The sequence below is a fragment of the Canis lupus genome, chromosome 24, assembly GCF_011100685.1.
Source record: "Canis lupus familiaris isolate Mischka breed German Shepherd chromosome 24, alternate assembly UU_Cfam_GSD_1.0, whole genome shotgun sequence".
In the NCBI taxonomy this organism is placed as follows: domain Eukaryota; kingdom Metazoa; phylum Chordata; class Mammalia; order Carnivora; family Canidae; genus Canis; species Canis lupus.
The window spans coordinates 18,242,363-18,268,212 of NC_049245.1; the positions used below are offsets into that span (position 1 = coordinate 18,242,363).

The window sequence follows — 25,850 nt, forward strand, 5'->3', positions numbered from 1 at the left end:
ATCATGAAATGGGCAAAAGACATGAACAGAAATTTCACCAAAGAAGACATACACATGGCCAACAAGCACATGAGAAAATGCTCCGCATCCCTTGACATCAGGGAAATACAAATCAAAACCACAATGAGATACCACCTCACACCAGTGAGAATGGTGAAAATTAATAAGACAGGAAACAACAAATGTTGGAGAGGATGTGGAGAAAGGGGAACCCTCTTGCACTGTTGGTGGGAATGTGAACTGGTATAGCCACTCTGGAAAACTATGTGGAGGTTCCTCAAAGAGTTAAAAATAGAGCTACCCTACGACCCAGCAATTGCACTACTGGGGATTTACCCCAAAGATACAGATGCAGTGAAAAACCGAGACACCTGCACCCCAATGTTTCTAGCAGTCATGTCCGCAGTAGCCGAACTGTGGAAGGGGCCTCGGTGTCCGTATCAAAAGATGAATGGATAAAGAAGATGTGGTCTATGTATACATTGGAATATTACTCAGCCATTAGAAACAACGAATAGCCATCATTTGCTTCAACGTGGATAGAACTGGAGGGTATTATGCTGAGGGAAGTAAGTCAATCGGAGAAGGACAAACATTATATGGTTTCATTCATTCAGGGAATATAAAAAATAGTGAAAGGGATTATAGGGAAAAGGAGAGAAAATGAGTGGGAAATATCAGAGGGTGACATAACATGAGAGACACCTAATTCTGGGAAACGAACAAGGGGTAGTAGAAAGGGAAGTGGGCGGGGGGTTGGGGTGACCGGGTGACGTGCACTGAGGGGAGGCACTTGACAGGATGAGCACTGGGTGTTAATACTATATGTTGGCAAATCGAACTCCAATAAAAAAATATACAAAAAAAATTAACAAAGCCAGGTGGCCAAACATCAATCTGTTAAACGTTCTAATGTATCATGTAGGAAAATAATTAAATTTAAAAGACTCAGATTTCCTGCAATTGAACACTTAATACCCCGTGACCTTCAGTGACCAATATACAGATATACTTTATGGACCTACTTTCTCAAACTATCAATTTATAGGTGATGCTCCCATACCACCACAAGAGATATAATAAAATTTAACCAATGGAAAGATTACACACTAAGGGGAAATCATGGTCCATTAAACCAATTCCTCAAGGGTTATCTAAATTTTTATTTCTTCAGAATACTTGTTCCAAACTGTTTTTATTTATTTATTCTCAACACTGAAAGCATTAAAAAAAAAAAAAAAAAAAACACTGAAAGCATTTAGTGCCATCTTTGACTCCTCACCAAATTGACGGTAACAAGTATATCCTACATAGTAGCAACAATAATCTGAATTTCACTGGTAACACAACAACATTAACTGCATTCCAAGACAAAGTACTGGGTCAGAGTTAGGTGGAATCTTGTTAAACAGTCATAATAATAAGCATAAAGGTTTTAAATTTGACATTCAAAAATGATCCACTAGAAAAAAAAAATACCTACCCAAGTCATATTCCTGTACATTGCTTATATAGCCATAGAGAGGGCAATGACCAAAGATGACCAGCATGACTACTCGGCCAGTTTTCAATGTGACAATGTGTGCTGAGTGTCCGACCACTGCATACTGCTCCTTTGCTTTGGGAGTCAACAATACCCATGACTCATTATGAATATGGAACACTCTCAACTCATTGGTCACATTCCCTGTTGAATCAATTTTTCCTCCATACATGTATATTTTATCCTAGGGAAAAAATGTAAACAGAATTATAAAAAACATCAAAAGCATCAAATCTAAGAATGAAAAAGAGAAGTTCAAAACCTCGATATTATTCTTAGCTTAAGAAGTGCTAGTAGGGATCCCTGGGTGGCGCAGTGGTTTAGCGCCTGCTTTGGCCCAGGGCGCGATCCTGGAGACCCGGGATCGAATCCCACATCGGGCTCTCGGTGCATGGAGCCTGCTTCTCCCTCTGCCTATGTCTCTGCCTCTCTCTCTCTGTGACTATCGTAAATAAATAAAAATTAAAAAAAAAAAAGAAGTGCTAGTAAAAAATGTACCTTTCAGTGAATTATTAAGAGAAGAATGAAAGGCACAAAATAAAACATCATACTCTGTATCTCCAACACTTCACCACTGTTCTTGGACTTCCTCATATGAGATCTCTTACTGTATAAAATGGCTTGGAAAAATTAAGTTGAAGAGTTCCCTCACCCTCCCATAATCCAAAAAAAAAAAAAAAAAGGAAATGAAAGTGATTATTCAGCTATATTGCAATGTGGCTATTCTTGGCTAAACCCGCTCATTAACATAATAGCTAATTTAAACAGTATTAATTTTTAACCATTTAGTACGACAATCATAATATCCTGGTACAATTTCAATCCATTAAAATCTGTCAGGTTAAATTGGTTTCAACTTCAATTTTCCACTTACAACTTAGCCAGTTATATACACTCCTCCATAATAGAAAGTTTCCCTTTAACTAAAAACCAAAACTGAAGTTAAAATTATAGAGACATAGAGTAGAATGGTGGTTCCCAGGGACTTGGGGCGGGGGCAGGAGGGGAGAAGGGATATGGGAAATTATTGTTCCATGGGCAAGAGTTGTAGTTTTACAAGGTGAAAATAATTACAGAGATGCATGGTGGTGATAGTTATAATTAGGAATGTATTTAATACCACTGAACTGTATACTTAAAAATGATTGAGACAGGGGCGCCTGGGTGGCTCAGTTGGTTAAGTGCCCGCCTTTGGCTCAGGTCACGATCTCAGGATTCTGGGGATCCAGCTCCATGTCAGGCTCCCTGCTGGGCAGGGAGTTTGCTTCCCTCTCTCCCCGCTTCCCCACTGCTTGTGCTTGGGCATGCATGCTCTCTCTCTCAAATAAATAAAAAAAAAATTTTTTTTAAAAATGGTTAAGACAGTCAATTTTACGTTATGTGTATTTTACACAAGAAAAAAACCTTAGAGACAAAACCCCAATACTATATAGCTTTTCAACCACATAATACAATAAAGTAAGTGTGGAAGACTTGAGTTTCTAGCCTGGTACAAAATGGAGACATTTTACCTTGTATAATGCTAAAGAATGGCCATATCTGACAACCACACTGTTCACAGAACGGTTCAAGGCAAGCCACTCCCTAGAAGCAAGGTCATACCTACAAAACAAACAGATCACATTTTCACCCAAATGACACAACAGAGTATCTTATATTCTTCTATTTGTGATATCATGCAATTGGGAGATGCTCATTACACGTGCCATGCAGATAAGGCATCTCTGAAAACAAACAAACAAACCTCACAGCTGTGTCCACAGAGCATATCAGAACTTGAGTAGGAGGGCTGGACTGCACAGCCTTGGGATGAGGGGAAAAAAAAAACCTACTGGAAGTTTCTAGTGCTTCCTGAAAACATCTTCTAGACACACAGTCTAAATCACTTGCAAGTTGTGTTATAATGAAGGGACATTTACTGCCATAAATTCTCTTGTTTAACCATGTGAAATTGAAGACAAGTACTGAAAAAGGAATGATGATTAAGTAAAAGATAATTCCTAACTTTTCCTTTTCTTTATCTCATTGATTTCTTAAAGTCATATTTTTAAGAAAGCTAGAATATCATTTGGCATTTCAATTTTATTATGAATTCACTTAAAGATTTTTAAAATACAAACATTAAGTAAACATCATACCAGACATTTTTCAATGCATATATACAAACAGGAGAATACATTGACAGTATATATTTATACAAAGGGGATCATGCTATAGATGATACTTTTAATAAATGGTGTTAATTTGTATTTAATTTAATAGAAAAAAGAAACCCAAAAGAAACCAATGCTTTTGTTCTACTTTAGAAATGTTTGTTTTCACTAAGTTTCCCTGACTAATCTGAGTTTTTTGTTTTATGGAAAACATTATTATGCAAACAAGATATAAGAAAGTCTTGATATAATAAGCAAAAAAGGATAAAACAAATGTCCATCAAGAGAAAATGGATCAATAAATGATAGCATAACCATATAATAGAATTTTAGAGTGAAAAATAAATACACTCAAACAATACCTTCTCAACACAAATCTCAAAACAATGTTAAGCCTAAAAATCAAACTGCAGAATACTGTTTCTGTAATAACTAAACAGAAAATTTATTAACTCTAACATATGTTCGTATATATTAAAAGTCTAAAGATATGTAAGTGAACAAATGACAGCACAAAAGCAAGATACTGATTATCTTTGAGACTGGAAGGGGGCATGGCAGGGGTCTTTCATTAGATTAGCAGTGTCTTACTTCCTAACCTAGGTGGTGTATTCATCATTCTTCTCCAAATCTTTCCTTCTGTCTTAAATATTTTATACATGATCTAAAACAAAATAGTCAGGGGCGCCTGGGTAGCTCAGTAATTGAGTATCTGCCTTTGGCTCAGGTTGTGACCCAGGGTCCTGGGATTAAGTGCCGAATTAGGCTCCCCACAAGGAGCCTGCTTCTCCCTCTGCCTATGTCTCTGCCTCTGTGTGTCTCTCATGAATAATTAAATAAAACCTTAAAAAAAAAGAAGTGACATTTATTGAATACGAATACTATATTAATACCAGCTATTATTTTTTGCATTCTTTGAATATTCCACATTTTAAAAAATACATGAAAAATTATTTAGAAGTTAGATTCACTTTTGTTTTTAAGTTACATACAAAATTAAGTTAATTTTGGACAGAATCCATTAACTTCCTGCTTTGAAAGTTGAAAATCTTACATTTCCTCCCATTTCTTCTCCCAGTTTTTATGTAAACTTTACCCTGTCCAAGTTTATAATATTCACATTCCACTCTATTACTATGATTCCATATCATATATTTTAGCTGAAGCAATCTCTTCACCATCGTCCTCTTACCACAACTTCTCCTTGAGTCTTTAATTCTTATTTGGCTGTATTTTACTGCCAAGTGGTTGTTTTCTGGTGGCGCTCACATGTGCTCCTTCTCCTAAGTTCTCTTATGTTTACGAGTATCTCCTTGCTAGCTCTACAGGTGAATGACGTCTTGGCTGGGTATAATATCTCAGCCATCCTTTCTTGACATCAGGACTTTGCAGATGCTGCTCCCTTTTTTTTTTTTTTTTTCAGATGCTGCTCCCTTGAATAACAGTGGTAGTAAATGCTGTGATGGAGAACCCAAGGCCAGTAAGACTTTTTCTCCTTCCATGTGCTTTGCTTTTCTGTTTGGAAGGCTGAAGAACTCTCAGTTACTTTCATTCTCTCTCCTTCTCCCTCTCCCTCCTTTCTTCTCTATTTTTTTAAAATCACAGTATTATATTTTACTTAGGTAGAAATAACTAAAATCCATGCAGGGTAATGTCTTTACAAAATGGACTACATACCACTGCAATAATTTTATGGAGCTCTGGCTATAGAAGGTCTTTCCTGAGGACTAGCCTGGCTTCTGAAAACATATAATACCCCTAATGCTCAAGTCTGTCTCTGTAAGCTTGAAAGAGAGGAAAGAAAACAAAGGGAGCCCAAATCTCTAGATGGTTTAATTCACTTCTCTTTCAAGTGACATGGAGGGTGCTCAATCTGTATCTTAATTAATTTTGCTCCTCTTAGTCAATGACAGGTCAGCTCACGAGCTTGTTAGAGACAGTAAGGCACTGGCAGGTCCCGATAACCTGGCACAGATGAACTACCAAAAGATCTTACATAACAGGTTGTGACTCTTTTCACAAACCAGAGACGCAAACACAAGTCAAGAACAATACTGATGCAATAAAACATAAGAAATTCTAATCACCAAAATTCTCGTGGGAGCTTAGTCCAAGAAAACAGAATACTGAATAACTAGTTCTAAGACCTGGACAAATCGATAAGCAAAGGCAAATTTCTGGAATGCAGAAACAGATGTCTTCCAGAACTGCAGCCATCTCTCTCACAAATTCCTCCTTGATGACTGGTATCATGATAACCATCATGGCACAGGGTACATTCTTCCACCACCCATAGTGGCCTGGTATTCCAATCACAGTGTCTGACCATCCAAAGACCATGGCAAAGGCTTAAACATGACCCTAGCCAGAGGAGGCACAGAACTACCTGAGGCTTCCCACCCAAGAATTTGTCCTTTGTTCTAAAAAGGACAAAGAACTTCTAAAATAACTTGATCAAATCAGATCTTGTTGGACAGCTATACAATTTTCCTAAAACTTCTTGTGCTATTTCAATCTGTCCTATTTGTTAGGTTCTTTACTTCACTGACAGCAATTATCTTTATATTAGATCTCTTGTCTTCCAGGTGTCTTTGCTCTACTAATTATTTCAACCTGTATTTGCTGGAATGTCTATAAAGCTGTAATTCAATTTTCATTCTAGTTTTTGCTGTATATAATTTTTTTACATTTCCTTAGATATGTAATCTCCCATTTCATCTTTGTTATTATTTTCATGTCTTTCGCTTTTTTTTTAATTCAAATTCTCATTAAATTGATATGCAGCATGAAGCAGTTGGAAGCAATCTCCCTATTTTTCTTCTATGACCAGTTGTCAGCATTTACATGCTGCTTTCTTCCTCTTTATTTTTCCATCATAGAATAATTGCGTTAGCTATAGCATCATTTCTTTCATCTTGCTTGTGGTTAGATAGATATTGCTCTCCAGACATTTGCAAAGTGCAGGTGATTTCTTAATTCTTTTTCTGTAATATCTAAGATAAACTTGTCTTAGCTTATCCTTCCATTTTAGCTTTAGTGTGAAAGATGGTATTTTAAGTTCTATCCACTGTTGTGAAGTCTGAGGATATGCTGAGACTCAGATGGGGGAGTACGCAGCCTATTAGTATAAATCATCCAGACTCTGCTCTCCTTGGAAATTTTAAGTGTCCTAGGTCGAGGCATAACCCAAATCAGAAGCAGCTCTGACATGTGGGCAGAGTCAACCACTCAATCAATTTCCCCTCTTTTCACCCAGACTTTCTCAGCAATAACTTCTCCTACCCCTCCATTACAAGAGCGAAAAAACAATGATTCCCCACGCAGTTTTTGTCTTTCCATATTTGGGGTTATTTGTAGAGTTCTCAGAATCTCACCCATACGGTTTCCATGGGGTAAAAAAGGGGTCAGTTGTACAGTTCCTGTGAGTCTGTTTTAAAATTTACTGGATTAGATGATACCCTTCTCCTCATTTGATTACCTGCTGTTCAATTTTAATCAGGCTCCACACTCAGTGCAGAGCCCAACGCAGGGCTCGATCTCATGCCCCTGAGATCATGACCCGAGCCGAAATCGAGAGTCGGGTATTTAACCGACCGAGCCACCCAAATGCCCCCTTACTTTTTCTTTTTAAACATTTTTTTTAAAAACTCTTTTTTGCTTAAGGAAATTCAGTGATGAAGTTTCAATTGGAAATATTAACCTACGAGACCAAGACCATTTGTGTAAGAGGACTCTTGGGTGACATAAAATGGGGACTACTTTTTAATGTAAGTTAAAAGTTTTGGGTTAACAGGATTGTGGAAAAAAATAGCTCAATTGCTGAAATATGCTTATGTAAGAATATAAATGATGATAAAACTTATAAGCTAAGTTCCAGAAATACTTTTTCTAAAAGGAGTCACTGTATTTTTACTTTCCATGAGTTAGTAAAAATTTATTTGAAACTACATTAACATTTACATGAAATACATAAAGCTGTGAAAATCATGTTTTGATTAAGTACAAGCAGAAAAAAAATATTACAAATGTAGCTCGTGAGGTACACCAGTCACATAAAAGAAGTGACATTAATATTCCCAGAAACAAATATTTGTGAAGGAAATAAATAATTCATTTACTCTTCCGTTCACCTGATAAACACTTATTTGAGCACATTCTATGAGCAAAGCTCTGAGCTAAGTGAGCAAATAAGGTCTCCAACCTTGGAGAACGTAGAGTGGAAAAGGCAAAAAATGAGCAAATGCAACAAGGGGCACACACAGCACTAAAAATGATGCATGCTGCTCTAAAGGAAAAGAGAACTATGAAAAATAACAGGGAGAACCTGCCTGAACTGGATGATCAGGGAAGGTCTCTTGTGGTATAACTGAGATCTAACGGGTGAAAAGAAAACAGCCCTAGGGTACAACAGCAAGAAGAGTCTGGACTGAGGGAGGGGTGAGTACAAAAGGCTTTAGAGTAAGGATGCACCTGGAGTTTTAGGTAAAGCTAGAAGGCTGAGGAGGCAGGAAAGGAACAGGGTGAGACTGGGAAGGTGAGCAGTAATCAGATCAGGGAGGCCCAAGAGGTCCAATGGGAAAAGCCACTGATGGGTTTTAAGAAGGTAGTACATGATATGACTTACACTTTAAAAAAAAAAAAAAAAACCCAGCTGATATTTAAAAAATAGATTAAGAGGAATGCATGGAAACACACAGACTTGCTAAGAATCTAGTGCTGAAGCTAGGTGAGCAACAATGGCAGGCTGGTCACAGAGAGAAAAGAATGAATATGACATTTATTTGGTGGGCTTGATATGAGAATAGGATATAAGGAGGTGAAGGAAAGGATCAAAATCACTCCCAGATTTTTTGCTTTAAAAGAGGATGATGCCAAATACAAGGGTAAAAATCACATAAATGGTAGAATACTCAACTCTCATAATATCTGTATCATAGCAGAAGGGATAATCACTTTCACGCCTTTAATTTTACCTTCTCAGAGTGGTGGCACAAGTAGTGAAAAGTAGAGTGGGGATAGATTTTCTAGGTAGAGCTAACAAGATCTACTGATATACTGTAGCAGGTAGACACTATGGTGGTGGTATTCAAGATTTCTGCTTCTGGATATTTATACTCATGTATAATACCCTCCCCTCAAGTGTGAGCAGGATCTAGGACTTGTTTCTAACCAACAGAACATGGCAAAGATGATGAGACATCATTTCCATGATATCTATCCTGCCAGGAGACTCAGTCTAGAGACTCCCCTCGTGACCTAATGAAGCAAACAGCCACACTAGAAAAGTCAAAGTAATAAGGAACTGTGAATGGCCTCTAGAGTAGAGGGCAGCCTCCACTTGACAGCCAGCAAAAAGCTGGGGCCCTGAGTCCTAAACCACAAGAGAATGGATCCTGCCAACAATTCTAATGAACTTGGAAGTAGACTCTTCCCCAGTGGAATCTCTAGATGAGAACACAGGCCAGGTGACACCTTGATGGCAGAGCATGGAGTTAAGACATGCCCAGACTCCTGACCAGCAAAAACGATGAAGTAATAAATATGTGCTGTTTTAAGCTGCTACATTTGTGGTCATTTGTTATGTAGCAAGGGATAGCTAATACATGCACTGATATGGAGAGTGTAAAAACAAGAAGTCAAGGATGACTCCAAAATTCTGGGATTAAGCAAACAGAAGTATGAAGTAGTCATTAACTGAGATAGGCACATCTAGGGCAAGAACTGGCGTAGAGGAAAGATCAATTTTGGACACATACAGTTTAAGATGCCTTTCAGACAGCCAAAAGATTGAGATGTCAAATAAAAAGGTGGTGATATGGGTTCAGGTGAAAAGTCTAGGATGCAGACTTCAATCTGGGAGTCACCAACACACAAGTCAAGATATTACATAAGACTCCCAGGAGAGTAAATATACACTCCCACGGAAGAGGACTAAGAGCTGAGCCGTGGGACACATCATCATTCAGAAGTCAGTCAGTTGAAGAGGAACCAGCTAAAGAAGCTGAAAAGGAATAACTAGTTGGAACAAATATGAAGAGAATGTGGAATCCTGGAAGACAGCTGAAGAAAGTGTTTAAAAGTGGAGGGAGGGGGTGCCTGGGTGGCTCAGTCAGTTCAGTGTCCAACTCTTAATTTCAGCTCAGGACATGATCTCAGGTTCCTGGGATCAAGCCCCACCTCGGGCTCTACCCTCACAGGGAGGCCACTTGAGGATTCTCTCCCTCACCCTCTGCCCCTCCTCCCACTTGTGTGTGCACTCACTCTCAAATGAAAGAATAAATCTTAAAAGAAAAAAAAAAAGGAGGGAGGAACTAGTATTATATCAAATGTTGGTGAAAGATCAAATAAGATGAGGACTAAGAATTCAAACTTTAAAATTCAGCTCCCCAGGGGGATCCCTGGGTGGCTCAGCAGTTTGGCACCTGCCTTTGGCCCAGGGCACGATCCTGGAGTCCCGGGATGGAGCCTGCTTCTCCCTCCTCCTGTGTCTCTGCCTCTCTTTCTCTCTATGTCTATCATAAATAAATAAATAAATCTTTAAAAAAATAAAATAAAATAAAATAAAATAAAATAAAATAAAATAAAATAAAATAAAATTCAGCTCCTCAGTCACATTAGCCACCTTTCAAGCACTCAATGACCACACATGACTAGTGACAGGATAGTGCCCCACTGGATAGTGCTGATGCACAGAACAGAAGATAGGATAAATGAGCAGAGATGAAGGTAACAGCTAAATGTGGTGGTGGGAGTTTGAGGAAGTCTTCTTTGGATAACTGTTACCTTTCAACATAGAAACAGGAAGCAAGGCCATAAGCTGAGAATGAAAACTAGGAGAATATGTGGTGGAGATTCGAAAACTGAAAAGAAATACGGCAGCTGAGCAGGAGAATGAGAGCAAGTCTGAGACAAAACCAAGGACTGTGAAGCCCTGTGGGAGCCAAGAATTGCTGAAGTTCACCCAACTGCTCGCATGTACATGCATGTCTTCTGTCAAATTTGGACAATTCTCTGCCATTATTTCTTCAAATTCCTTTTCCGACACTCTCTTGCTCCTCTCCTTCCAGGACTCCTCCAGTGACAGAAATGTTAAGATTTTTTGTTATAGCCAGAGACCTTCAGGTCTCTGAAGTTCTATTTAAATCTTAAGTATTCTGGGATCCCTGGGTGGCGCAGCGGTTTGGCGCCTGCCTTTGGCCCAGGGCGCGATCCTGGAGACCCAGAATCGAATCCCACATCCGGCTCCCGGTGCATGGAGCCTGCTTCTCCCTCTGCCTGTGTCTCTGCCTCTCTCTCTCTCTCTGTGACTATCATAAATAAATAAATCATTTAAAAATAAAAAAATAAAAAAAATAAATCTTAAGTATTCTATTTTCTCTCTGGTTTAGATTGAGGGATATCTATTGTTCTATCTTCAAGTTCACTAATTCTTGCCTCTGTCCTCTCCATTCTGCTATTGACCCTGTCCACTGGGATTTTTGTTTTGGTTACTGTATTTTTCAGTTCTAATTTCCATTTGATTCTTCCTTAAATCTTCTATGTCTTTGATGAAGTTCTATTATTCATTCGATTTAGGTGTGTCTATAATCACACACCAAAGCATTTTTATAATGGCTGTTTAAAATCTTGTCAGATAATTCTAGTATCTATGTCATCCTGCTGTCAGCATCTCAACTGTCTTCTTCATTCAAGTTGGGATTTTCCTGGCTCTTTGCATGAGAAATGATTTTCAATTGAAATCTGAACATTTTGGATATCATAGGATGAGGCTCTGATCTTATTTACATCTACTGTTATAGCAGGCTTCATCTGACACCCCAGTAGGGAAGGGGAAAGGCCAACTCATTACTGTTGTTACTACCAGGTGTGGGTAGAATCCAGGTTCCCCACAGAGTCTCCTGTGACATCACAGCGGGGGAGGAAGCCTCATTTATGCCTAGTGGAGAAGAAAGTCCCAGTTCCCTAACTGGTCTTCAGAAGTTAAGACTGTAAGCAAATAACAAATGCAAAAACAAAAACCAAATGGCTAAATATTAACTAGGTTACATAAAAACTAGATTGCTGAGAAAGTCTCAGTTCCCTAATTGGCCTTTCCTAACACTGGTAGTGAGGAGGAGTTGGGGGCGGGGGGCGGAGTTGTTGAAGCACCTCACTAGATCCTGGCAAGAGTGGGAATCTAGACTCTGCTAGCATCAGACTTTGTTGACAGGAATGAAGGTGAGGCCACAGTTCTTTCTGTAGTGTTTGGCTATAGTAGAGTGGTTATTTGTGTCTAATAAAAGTTTTCCTTCTCACTAAGCTGCTCCTTTCCTAGTCCTTAGGCTAAAGAGAACAGGCAGGCTTATTCTTGGGGCTTTTTCAGCTTGTGCCTATTGGCATTTCCAGATTGCTGCTTTTTCCAACATCAAATCTGAGATATATGAGATAAAAAGAAAACTCCTGGAATTTTCCATTACATCGTTCCTTAGGTTCCGAGGTCCCTAGCCAGACTGCCTTCTCTCTACCTTTCAGAGTAGAAAGGTACTCATGTACCTTTCATGTTTGCTTTATATATAATGGTTTCATGTTTGCTTTATAGATAATGTTCAAGATTTTTAACTATACTTACCATAAAGAATAGGGGAAATCATTTCTTTATGATTTTTTAATAATTTCCTTTTTCATATTCTATTACTACAGGAATATCAGGCCACCTGAGTGGCTTAGTCAGTTAAGCATCTGGCTCTTGGTTTCAGCTCAGGTTATGATCTTGGGATTCTGAGAACTAGACCCACATCATGCTCTGCACTCAGTGAGGAGTCTGCTTCTCTCTCCCTGCCTCTCTGTGTGCATATGCATGCACTCTCTCTCTCTAAAATAAAGAAATAAATCTTGAAAAAAAAAAAAAAAAAGGAGCATCTTATTTACTCTGCATTCTTCCTGGGTTTGACTTCAATTCTAAAATTATTTTAAAATTCTTTCCTAACTTCTATCATCTCATTTCTCGATTTTTCTGTTTCTGATTATATTATTCTTTCATGTCTTGCATCATTTTTTTTTTGTCGTATTTTAGCTTGCTTGGGAATAGTAAGTTCTCACTTTTCTCAGTTTTGTGAGTATATTTTTCTATTATGCTTTCATGTACAAAGGGGGGTTATTCTACCAGGCAGTCTCTTTTTCTTTTCTATGTTACTTTAACTTTTAATTTTTTATGTCATTAAATCTTGATACTTTTCTGTTGCTCAATTTTAAGTAAAACTACTTTTCCCTGAACTCATACAGAAGAGGCCTGGGTTAGGACCATCTTCCTAGCTGAGATTTTAATCTCAGCTCTCTAGCTCACTCTTCTGTTGTCAACAGTGTGGTGTTCAAATACATGGCAGCGTATGTGTTGAGATATTTGGCTCTGTTCACCTTCCTTACTGTTAACTGGACACTCTTTTAACCTTTTCTCTATGGTCCCTATCCTTTTCGATTTGAATTCTAATTCCAGCAGTTTCTCCTTACTGTAGAACTTTCTCTTGTGATAACACTTTGGCTAGTTCATTTTGAGAGCTAAAAAGGCACAAACTGCTCAAGCCCCTTCAAATCCTATTATCAATTCCCATGAGTTTAGCCCTTACTAGAATACACAAATCTTTCCAATTCCAGCTGCTGTTCTCAAAGCAGCTTCTTTTAGGAATGCTGGAGCCTGTCAGTTGGCCTCTTGCTCCCCTTTGCTTACTTCTGCTCAGATGCCAATACCACACAGGTCCTGTGGCTGTGAACGGTTAGCCCCACCTATCTGTGTAGATACCTTTTGACCAAGTTTTGTTTTGTTACTCATGTGTTTTTTCATTTTGCCATACTAGTTGTCTATGTGCTTTAATGACTATTTGGGGGATTCAGAAATTATGCTGTTGCTGCCATAGTTCCAGAATCCCTTAAAGAACAGATGCTGGTTTTTTACAATCTTCATTAATAAAAAATGCCTAGAAAAAATTTCCAGGGCACAAAATCAGCATGAGTACGTGTTCATAAATTTCTCTCTCTAAAATCAATCCTCATAACTAACTTCATAACTCCACTGTGATAACATATATTCTCCCTTCAAGATGAGCAATGTGGGACCCACAAATGGACCTTGAACTCTGGGTCAAGTATTAGATAATGGCATAATTTCCTCTGGCAAACTATAAATTCAAATAATCTGACCTACAGAAATGCTAATTAAATTTACATGTAAATTTATATAGAGCCTAAAGCAAAATATGAGATGGTATCTAGAAAAGATGAATTATTGCTTATTTTAACAATGTATCCTTTGCAGCTCTCAACTTCAAAAACTAAGAATACATAAAAAAATTCTGGAACAACTACTACTAAAATATTAACAGAGATTTTCCTCAGGTAATGGAATTACTGATTTCATTTATCTCTATAAATTTTCAAAATGGAAAACTAGTAAGCTTCTTGCAAAAATGTTTAAAACTACTTACGCTAGAACCATGTTGTAATCTGAGTGATTGAACATATATCCTCCAACAACCCACATTATATTTCCATTGACCACTGCTTTGTGAGAGGCTCTGGGGAGCTTTAGGTTAGAATATTCCTCTCGAGTCCAAAATGACTGGTTAGCTGGTACAGGAATTGAACATCCGGGACCTAATAAAACAGAATAAATTAGCTTCACAAAATGCAGCTTTAAAATTACTGCACTTCAAGTTTTAATCACATAAATGTAACAAATACCTAAAGAATATTTAGTCTTTCCTTTAGCATCTAAATATCAGACAAAGCCCTTTCATTGATACTTTCAATACACTCAAAGCTTGTGACCAAGGGTCACCTCCAGTAAAATTCAAAATCATATACTTCCTAATGATAACCTGACCGTATGTAGGGTAGGATTTTTTTGTAATGAAATATTTGCTTAAGCAGCTCTGAGAGGAAAAGAGTAGACAAAGGAATTATTAACTCAAATGAAAAGCTTTAGGGCTAAAATGTAAAAACTAGTCCTAGGAGTAATAATACAACCCATTCATTTCCCAGAAAATCAAGAAACTCCATTCTTGGGAGTATGGCTCCTGCTGCAACCTGTGCACAGAGGTAAGAACTCAAAGACTTCAGTTACTTAACTCCTTGATGTCAGCCAAAGCACACACACAAAAGCATTTGAACAAGGGCATTTCCTTTCAAAATAAAAGTACTCTAAAGAAAAGGCAAATGAATAAAGAAAATTACTAAATCACTAACAGCTGTTACTACACAACCCTTAAAGAATTTGCTAAAGGTTCTTTGATAACCTCTCTATCTGCAGATAATTCCACTTGCTGACTGTTTCAGGATTCTACTGTATAACTGACCCCCATTTTTTCTGAATTTACTGAAAGTTTCTGAGAGATACCATTATTGTTAGTTCTCATCCCACTTCCTAGCTTGGTTCTCTGTTACGTTTTCTTGAGGCTGAGACCAAGTCCTCCAATTTTCATGAATGAATTGCAAAGAATGTCAAACCCCTCCATGATTCTAAAGCTTGGAACCAAGAAGCTAATTTCACACATATATGAAATGAAAGACTTGTAAAAATCTGAATAAAAAGATGCAAAAACTTAAATGCTACCTGATATCTAACTAACATAAGTGGTATATATGCTAGGTCATATAGGTACATATAAGGTCAATATACAAATTATTGAACTAGGAAGATGCTGTCAAATGAAGAGAAACAGATTAAAGAAGCTCCTACCCTGCCATTCCGGGAAGCAAGAGCATCCCCTGTCATCACTTGAATTGCAAACGCCTCGATCAGGAAAACCACAATCATGGACACAGTGAGGAACATCGCAGGCCTCCCCTTTCCAGTTTTCCAAACACTCACATTGGACAGTGTTGCTGCTATTACTGCTTTTACACTCTCCTCGGCCTGAGCAATTGTTCGGACACATGTCAAAACTATTAAAACAGTGGGGGAAATGAAATCAACACAAGAGACACATTAATTTAGCAGAATTTTCAACTCCCCAAAGTTTAAGATTCTTACTGAGTCTCCAGTTCACTCACAAGCACAAAGGCAGTACTTACCGGTTGGCCTAACTGGGGTCACTCAACACTGTGTAGCTAACACGGGTAATGAAATCAAATCAACCCTGCTGGATTTTCATAAGGGGAGACAAGTTAAAAAACCTAAGGGGAGAAGAAATTCTTGCAAAGCTTCCAGGCTTAGCTTCTCAAGGGTGGGATGACTATACTATTCTTGGTGGCCCCAACAGTAATGAGCATTAGAAAACTGTCAAATGCAAGCTTGCAAGTTTGGAGAAGAGGATAAAACAAAGTACTAACTATATACTCCCCATCTTTATGGTATGTATACCTCTGGACAATCTCTCAAAGTTCAGCGAAGTAAAGATTATTGCCCAGATTGGTGTATTTAAAATCCTCAGTAAGTTTATCTACTCATGTCAGATGGAAGAAAAGGGAGGACCAGAGACACCTGGATGGCTCAATGGTTGAGCGCCTGTCTTCGGCTCAGGTGTGATCCCAGGGTCTGGGGACCAGGTCCCATATTGGGCTCCCTGAAAAGAGCCTGCTTCTCCCTCTGCCTATGTCTCTGCCTCTCTCCCTGTGTCTCTCATGAATAAATAAATAAAATATATAAAAAAAAAAAAAGAAAATGGACCAGTTTAACTCAATAGTTTATAATGTGTCTTGTAATAACATAAGAGAACTATATTGACAGCACTCTGAGAAGACATAATTCAGATTTTAAAAGGGGAGGAGTAATAACTGGACTATCAGGATACTTTTAAGGATGTAGATTTCTTCTAAGGCCTATGAAGAAAACTAAAAAATTTTGTAGCAAAGAATGTCAGAAAATCAGAAATTAATTATTAAAAACAAGCTAATTAATGCTCACACCTACACCCAAATATCAGCTTATCACATATTTATAATAAAATACTATAAATATTTATATGCAGTATTTTTAAATCTATATAGTTGTAATGTAAGAAATATGTTATGCCTACTTTTCAAGCCCCAGTAAGCAGAAGAATACACAAAGTATTTGGTTCAAAAAGCTGAATGACATTCTTATAGGCCAGAAAGTAGTGTCTACTAGCTCTAGAATAATACAAACAGTAAGTGAAGCTTCAATTTCATCTTTATTAAGAAAAAGGTTTTGCAAGACAAGAGTTTATAAAAACTAAAGTTTAAATCTCAGATTGGATCTTTAACAGTAAAACAGTTACTACAGTAATCACACTTTGTTTCTATAAAAGGCCTAGAATAAAACTGTAGTATTGCCATGATGTGCTCACCCCTATGCCTCATACCAAAAATATGTCAAATTATAATTTCCTATGGACATATTTATTAATCGTATAGGAGGGCATGGCACACAATCAGAACTTAATGTTACTGGAAAACGAAGAGGAGGGAGTAACCCTTAGGTCCTTTTAAACTAAAGAAGGGCAAATATAACAACTTCTCCACTCCAGTGTCCTCAGGCATAGGTTTATTTCATGTGCCAAAAATTAATTATGAGTTCTCTTTAAAATTACATAAAATCTCAAAACACAAAAATCATTTTTTGAATCTCTGAAAAATGAAAGTAGCAGGTAGTATATCAAAACATCTGCTTGTATGTCTAAATTGGAATAATGGGAAAATTAGTCTAATTATCCATGCTTAAAATGTGACTTGGAAATAAGATGAAGTACCAATTTGTGTGAAAATAAAACATAACTATTATTTTCTTCTTTTACAAAGAAAATTAGGGAACACAGAAGCTGTGGGTACTACTCTCAAGGGTCCCCAAGGTGAGGTCACCCCAAAGCTAGGATTCAGTGCAACCTGAGGACACCTGGAAAATGAATGACAATGTTTTATGTAGATCTTTCTGGACAGTCTTCTGGGAATAAAGACCATCATTTTATTTGGCTTTTTAAAGGGTATGGAAGCCCCAGAATGGTTTAGGGATCCTTTTTAAAAAACAGAGGTCTTGGGATACCTGGGTGGCTCAGTGGTTGAGCATCTGCCTTTGGCTCAGGGTGTGATCCCCGTCCAGGGATCGAGTCCTATATTGGGCTCCCTGCAAGGAGCCTGCTTCTCCCTCTGCCTATGTCTCTGCCTCTTTCTGTGTGAAATCTTTAAAAAATAAAGAAAGAAAGAACAGAGGTCTTAGAACCAAGAAGCTAATAAAATCTAGGATAACCTCAACATTCCTTCACTTAACAAATAAATACTAATTCTGGTCTCCAGGAGAGATCAAGGCTTCCCCAACACCAATGAGGGTTAAGAATAACATGCATTTCTTGGGAAGAGCTCTTCAGTGATGGGTCAAAGGACTTCTGGTGTCAAGGAGTACTTGAATTATCCTCTCTCTAGGGGTGCTCCCTCCCTGGAGTTTGTCTTCTCCCCTAAGGCTGCTACTATGAGGGGCCTTGAAAGAGCAAAAAGACTATGCCTAAGAACCCAAAGGGAACCCAGAATGGGTTGAATGACTAGAGCAATGCTATTCAGCATGTGAACCATAAAGAGGCATCAGCAGCATCAGAAGAGGCATCAGCAGCATCATCCAGGAACTAATCAGAAATTTGGATTCTCAAGCCCCAGCTCTGCTGGAATTACGATCTCTGGAGAAGACCCAGGAATCTGCATCTTAACAAGCCCCCCAGGAGATCCCTGTGCATGTGAAGTTTCAAAAGTAACGGCCTCAACCTCTCCCCTTCCCTTCAGAACTGAACTTCTTCCCAGAGTGTGCCAATCTTAGTACCGTAACTTTCTAACCTTCCATTCTGAACTGTGCCCCTACCAGGCCCCTGACTCCACCTCCCCAGTTAGGGTCATCTAGGGCTCCCTCTGCTTACTCAACCTCATATAGCTGTCGGTTCCCTCCTTAAAACTTTCTTTTCTGAGCTTCTGTGACAATGCAGCCCCCTGACATTCCTCTGCTCCTTAATTTAGCTGCTTCTACTGCCCCTTTCCTCACGGTGCCCACGCCCCATAAGCCACTCACTGTCCATGTGCCAGTGATTCCCAGATGACATGCCCAACCCTGTCAGCTCTTCTGGGCCCTATATCTGGGTATCAATGTCCTGCTTGGACATCTCACGTGTACCCAACTGCCCTCATCAGTCTTTCCCCTCAAACCAGCCTTTATGCCTGCCTGGTTCACTAAAAATCACCTTGTTAGTACTGTGATATGCTGCCCAGACTGCCAAGTCACAAACCTTGGGAGCCTGAAAAGCTAAATCAGTGTACCAAACAAGACAGAGATGGCTCTAAATAGGCTTGAAAGAATCCAGAGACCCTGAGAAAATGGGCAGAAAAAGAATCCAGCAGAAAGGTTATACATGGAGCTCGCTGCCTCTGCCAGGAGTTAGCAAACTTATTCTGTAAAAAAACAAATAGCATCTTAGGCTCCATGGGCTGCAGCATCTCTTTATCACAGACTCCTTGTTTAGGGCACTTTATGAATTTAACTACTTATGAAAACAAACATTTCTTAATAGAAAAAAAGAAAAGACAAAAGTTAGCCTCTCTCCTACCACAACAAATTCCCAAAGCTGCCTAGGACTGTTTGTCTAGATTTCCTTCATAACTTCAACTCAGTCCTCATCAATGGGCTAACCACTGATTACATGAAAATGACTAACATCTGTTAAACTGCACTCAAACAAACAAAAAACAAAAACAACAAAAAAACAATGTTTTCAACAATTAGCAGAAAAATGTACACCTCTTTTCCAGGAGAAGCTCCAAAGCAGTAAGACCTGGGTTGAGATTGTAGTCCTACCACTTTGACAATGTATTTTAACCATTTCCTACAAGTTTCCTCAATTATGGGACAAGGGAAAACACAGTGCCCATACCTCACTGAGTTTTGAACTTGAAATGAGAAAATCCATGCATACTGCTTAGTGCAACACCTGGCACAATGTCAGCCCTCAATACGTGTTAGTTATTATTATTGTTAAAATATAGTCTCTGAATAAAATCACAAAGATTAGACTTAAATATCTTACTTGTAAGTGATATTAAATCCAGTCAAATTATAAGCAGCATCACTAAAAAAATGCAGCAGGGCATAACCTGATGTGGCAACAACCTCAGGGACAGTCTCGTTGCCATCTCTCTCAGGAACGATGAGGCCACTGAAACGAAAACACACTTCTTACAAAGGGGAGCATTTTCACCAGGCACATCACATGGCAACACACAAATTCAAAACTGGAATTCATCCTTATAATTAAAAAAAAAAACACTTCCAGGAAATTCTTATAATAAATTATTATAATAAATACATGGTACTACCCTATTAGTTCTGGATCCAGTTCTGAATCCTCTGAGGAACAGATCTGAATCTTTCACGAGGCTCTCCTTTATCTGAGGTTGTATTTCTAATGAGATTTGCAATCAATGGCCCTATTCTTTTTTATTTTTTTGCATATAAAACTGCTTATAATGCTTCTTCAAAAAAGTGAGTAAACTTCAAAATCACAGAAAGTAACAAACTTTATGAGCTGATGAATGCCAAACATATACATACTGAAAAGTATGAAAAGTAAAAATGTGATAAATATAAACACAATCCTAACACTATTATTCTGATGTACTTTCTTTGCCTAATTGATACCATATAATATCTTATACTCTATCTCACAGGTAACCTACTATAAGCATTTCCCCTCTCATTCAGTCCAACACACAATAGTATTTGCTGGGTGTCTGGAGAGCCTTAAAAATTATCAAGTCAAAGGGTCCAAATGGTGGCTTTAAGTCTCTTGTTCCATAAAACCAACTTGCTTTCCAGAAGCAATATGCCAACTTGAAATCTCATCAACATGAGAAGGGAAAGATCCATCCTACCTCACTTGCCAATAGGAAGGATTACCAGTCCTATTTTAGCTTTGGCAATTTAATAAATGAAAAGTAATTCTTTTATATAGTGGTTTTGAGTTTCTTTTATATTCCTGAGGTTAATCATTTTTCCTATGTTTACTTGCCTTTTGGATTTCTTCATATGTGAACTTCTTTTGCCCAATTATCAATTCACTATCACCAGCCCCACCACCGCATTCAGTGAAAACTTGAATCCTTATCAGGCTCTATGCAATCTGCTCCACACACACAACCCCTCCAATGAACAAACATGTCATCTATTACTCTCTTCCCTTTACTCACTCAACCTCAGCCACACTGGCCTCTTTGCTTTCCTATAGCACACACCACATCAATTCCCCCCTCAGGGCACCTGACTACCTTAAATGGTCATTCACTCTGATCTAGCAATTCCAAGTTCTTTGCAGAACTAACACTTGCTCATGTACATAAAGACAAATATACAACAATCCTCACTGCAGCACTATTCAGAATGACAACAGGTTGAAACCCACCTAGGGGCACCTGGCTGGCTCAGTTGGTAGGGCATGTGACTCTTGATCTAGGGGTCATGAGTTCAAGCCCCATGTTGTATATAGTGATTACTTAATAGAAAAGGAGGAGGAAGAGAAAACTACCTAAATGCTCATCTGCAGGGAGTCAGATAGATGATTCATTCCATATCTGCAGGTCTGCAGAACAAACCAGGAACTCGTCAAGGCATTCTGATAAGTCGGAGAAAAAACAAGCTGCAAAACAATGAGCCTAGTGTATGTGTATATTTACACATATTTAGATAAGTGCATATAAAAATAATGAAATGGAAGAATACAGAAGTGGGAAATAAGCAGGAGGGGGAGGGATTTTCATTCAATAAGCCTCTTAAATATAAAGACAGAATTCTAGGAACTCTAGGACTCTGAAGGTGCTCAGAGTTCACTACAAAACAGTGAAGCATTTTACACTGCGTAGTCAATTAACCAATATTTACTGATGCTACATGTAAGGCACTGTTCTAGGTACCAGGAATACAGCAGTGAAAAGCTCCCTGCCTTCACAGAGTTCACATTAGAGAAACAACAAATAAGCCTAGATATACCACCCCCCTCGCAACACACGTATACATAACACCAAGCAGAAATAAATGCTATGAAAAGAAAAAAAAACAGCGAAAGAACAAAAGGTGCTACTTTAGAAAGGGGCAACTAGGGAAGGCCTCTTGGAAAGGTGACATTTGGTAAGAGACCTACCAGGAAGTTTCAATCATCATCATCATGCTTTCTTCAAATTTATGTACCAGAACCCCTTGAAATGCCGTACAGGCAAGTACTTGTAAGAGGGCCACCTAGAAACAGGTATGTTGAAAGCAATCTTCTCCTACGAAACACTGGCCCAGGAATGACTGGGGGCTTCAGTCACATATAGAAGACCTGCACTCAATCCTAACATGACCTTTAGGACCAGAGATGGGAACACTGATCCTCACTCCACATGACTGGGCATGTCATGGATATCTGGGAACCTGTGTCCTCAAATGCACAAGGACAGAAATCCTATCTGCCCTGCAGTGACAGAATGAGAAGCAAATTCTTACAGCATGTGAAGTTGGCTCATACTACTAGGTGCTCAGTAAGTGATGGGTAATGATATTTATCACTCAGATGGTGGGACATTTAAGTGTGCAGGATGAATAGTAGAATGGGTGGAGGGAGGAAAGACTGGGTCAAGGCAGAGGTGGAAGGCTGTCTGCACTAGATGCCATTATACCAGAGAAAGGGAGCCAGCTTCTCCACTTCAGAGAGACTCGGGCATTGGCTTCTTTTCACTTTGAAAACCTGACATTATGACAGCATTGGAATGTGCCACTTTCTCCCAGTGTGAAAATAAAACAACTGGTTTACGACAAAAATAAACTTCTACAGAGTAAATGAAGACAAACACAGCCTCAACCCAGCACGCAAGGCAATGGAAAGTGCGTGGGTGAGAAAGCGATGCTGCAGGCGTGCCATTCAACTGTCACCCTGAGCCGTCTCCCACTCCCCCGCCCCCCCATCTCCTACCCCCAGGTAGATAAATACATACAGGCACAGCTTCGGTGGCAGCCACTTGTTCAACTTGATCAAATCAAGAAATGCCTTCCCCTGAGTTCTGTATAATCTTACATTTTAAACACAGAGTACCATTGTTTAGAACTATTCTTGAAAATCACTGTTCAAGGTATTTTCTTAATTCAGTATAACAGTGCTAGGTGGACATGGGCTCTCTGAACACACATGGGGTATACCTTGACTTCAACTACACTAGCCAAGTTTTTTTTTGTTTGTTTGTTTTAAGATTTTATTTCTTTATTCATGAGAGACACACACAGAGAGAGGCAGAGACACAGGCAGAGGAAGAAGCAGGCTCCTCACAGGGAGCCCAATGTGGGATTCGATCCCAGGACCCTGTGAGCACACCCTGAGCCAAAGGCAGATGCTCAACATCTAAGCCACCCAGGCATCCCACTAGCCAAGTTTATTAGCAATCCTAGGTTTATACACCTATCTCCTTGCAAGACTAGATACTCCCTGAGGGCAGGGAGTTGTGGAAGAGAAGCCAGATTCTTAAAGTCAGGGGTCAGAGACTGGCAATGGGGCCAGGCAGGGTCTGTACTCCTGTCTGGTGAAGGAAGGTCCAAGAACCTGAGAGGTCCTGCCTTTGACTGCTTCTCTGTGTGCCATGGTCTGACCACAGCATCAACTGGTTCAGCTGAGTGCTGGACAACTGACTCCTGCTTTCACAAAGCTCTTCCAACGGCTCTTTGTCAGTCAAAACAATTGCCTTATCCATAAATGACCCCACAACCACCAAGAAGAAAACAACCAACTCTATAAGGAACAACCTTCTGATGAAGAATGTTCTCAGAAAGGAACTCTTCTCCCTGATTCATCACCACAACCACCTCTGCATCTCTGACCACAGATCACAGACCCTAGCAGAGGAGCTGCTCCACCAAAGAGCTCCATATTTAAACATGTGTTGAACTGGATGCAGCACAAATCAAAGTGTGGTAGAGCTGGAAGAGTCTTGCTCCAGTGGTTCTCAGATCTGTCTACTAATGAAACTTGGTTTTTTTTTTTTTTTTTTTTTTTTGAAACTTGGTTTGATACACAGATTTTATACAGAACTTCAATGTGTAAAATATAAATGAGATCGACCAGTTCAGAATCAAATGAGACTTTTTAGTCTGCAACACACCTAGAGAAAACACAGCACAACACTGTCACCTGGGGTAGCAGAAGCTGAGGACTAGAGCACTTACATGACCTGTCTGAGTTCACACAAAGACTTGAGCAGAACTGAGATAAACAGTCCTCACCTTCTGGATCTCACGTAGTTCTTTTGTTATTAGCTGGGCTGTATGCAGGCTCTCACCATTCTGCACCCCACCCCTGCACCCTATACATCACCATTGGGTTGATTTCTTCCCTCCAAAGCTCTCCTGACCCAGCACACTCCTCAGCCCCCATCTTGTGACAGGGCCCTTACGGATTTCAACAGCAGTTTTCAAGGTGTTCTGCACATCACTGCTTTTAGGGATTTTGTGTTTCAGGTAAATTTCAATTTTGTTTCTTGTTATTTGTGAAAGTATTTATTTATTCATTATAAGCATGGAGGAAAAAAACCCAAAAGGGACACTCAGGGTGTCTTATGTGAATTACACTGGAAAACTTGCATTTGGGATTAAATTTCAATTTTTAAACACATATTTTTTTTCACTGTCATTTTAGAAAATTCACATTAAATATAAGTTTAAATTTTAAAATTATCAAAGCACTAATTTATATTATTAGTTTATCAGCTTTTTTAGAGAAACACAAAAACCCTCCAGTTATTTGTATACATACTCTGGCTTCTCTCAGAAGTCACTGACTAGAAGAAAATTCATAGCCTCCTGCTTGTTTTTTGTTGCTGTTGCTTCACATGTATGCTCATCAAATACACGGTCCAGGTGAGCCACAGGATGGTGCACACTTGCTTGGCTGATGTCCCCACAAGGGCTACTGGCAAGCTGATTCTAAGTGCTCAGCACATAATAGGGACTCCATGAATTTTGATTTATGAACTTCAGTTCAAGTGAATCCCCAGTGAGTACTATCATTTTAACATCATAATATAGCTTCCATGCTTGTGTTGAAGTGCCTCTTGCCATAACCCAAGGCATGCTTCAAATTTTGGCATAAAAATACATATACCCCACACTTGGACAATGACATTTTACTACTTAGCATGGCCTATCTACCCTGTTCTTTGGCTCCATTAGTGAACCTTTGAAACCCAGAAAATGACCTTGGTTCTCAGTTCAAAGATATGCTGGAGAGAATTCTAAGCCAAAGGAAGTGGAGAAATATAAGGGCATATTAGTCCCCTGATTTCCTGTGTCCTTCAGCTGCTTGTGTATTGTTTACTCTTGTTACCTCCTCACTGACGTGAAACATCAACTAGACTAGCCCCATGTGAGGAATACAAAAAATATTTGTTGAATTGATTTCTTTCAAAGTCAGAGAAATAAAATGTCTGAAATTCCAGAAAGTCAGCTGCAGATGAAAAACTGACAGCTATGGCTCTCTAATGGGATGTACATGTTAGAAAAATATATTTTATAAATCCTCTATCAAGTAAAAGGGAGAAAAATTGGATGGTTTTGAATTCCCATGTAGTCTAAAACGTAATAACAGAGCTACTTATTCTTAATAAAAACTAAAATGCCAAAACAATACAGAACACTCTGTATGTTTAGTGTTCAGCTGTTTTTTTTTAAGTAATAGAGAACACACTTGTTAAAAAAAAAAAAGACACTTTCTTCATTTTCCACAGGTTACTCTTCATTTTCTATGTATTCTTCCAAAAAGTTTCCCTCACTCATATTAATGCATATACATAAACACACACACACACACGCGAGTGCATGTACACACACACACACACACACACACACACACGCATGCCCACAACTATATCTGGATTCAACAAATAACTCCTTAAGGCCTGCACAATGAGATACAAGGATCGGGGTGACTGTGGTTCATGATTTAAAATTTTCACAGAACTAATATTCAACATATTACTAACAAAACATCTTTTAAACGTAAACTTCATCACCACCAAAGAAGTAAGTAAACTTAATACTACTACCACAATTTTAGAGATCAGGAAATTCAAAGGAGAGGTCCAGTGCTCTGCCCAGAAATTTACCCAGTAGCTACAGGAAACCAAGTCAGGCCTAGAACACAAGTGGTAGAGGACTCCAGAACTACTTACCCTCTCCA

At 38.8% G+C, this 25,850-nt stretch overlaps 1 protein-coding gene and 1 long non-coding RNA gene across 5 annotated transcripts in view; one reads left to right on the forward strand and one right to left on the reverse strand.

Annotated features, from left to right (window-relative positions):
- Nucleotides 1–25,850, reverse strand: part of ATRN (attractin) — a 161,252-nt gene that overhangs the window by 91,708 nt on the left and 43,694 nt on the right. For all 3 annotated transcript variants that reach the window (XM_038571736.1, XM_038571734.1, XM_038571735.1), the window contains exons 4-8: nucleotides 19,686–19,814; nucleotides 15,407–15,612; nucleotides 14,154–14,322; nucleotides 3,055–3,145; nucleotides 1,484–1,727 (exon numbers count right to left, since the gene is read on the reverse strand). In XM_038571736.1, coding sequence (XP_038427664.1) covers nucleotides 1,484–1,727; nucleotides 3,055–3,145; nucleotides 14,154–14,322; nucleotides 15,407–15,612; nucleotides 19,686–19,814 — 839 coding nt within the window. The remainder of the gene's footprint in view (nucleotides 1–1,483; nucleotides 1,728–3,054; nucleotides 3,146–14,153; nucleotides 14,323–15,406; nucleotides 15,613–19,685; nucleotides 19,815–25,850) is intronic.
- The window catches only part of LOC106557679, a 49,841-nt gene continuing 35,600 nt past the window's right edge, over nucleotides 11,610–25,850 (forward strand). For both annotated transcript variants that reach the window (XR_005377658.1, XR_005377659.1), the window contains exons 1-3: nucleotides 11,610–11,684; nucleotides 13,985–14,064; nucleotides 14,710–14,766. This is a non-coding gene — a long non-coding RNA (uncharacterized LOC106557679). The remainder of the gene's footprint in view (nucleotides 11,685–13,984; nucleotides 14,065–14,709; nucleotides 14,767–25,850) is intronic.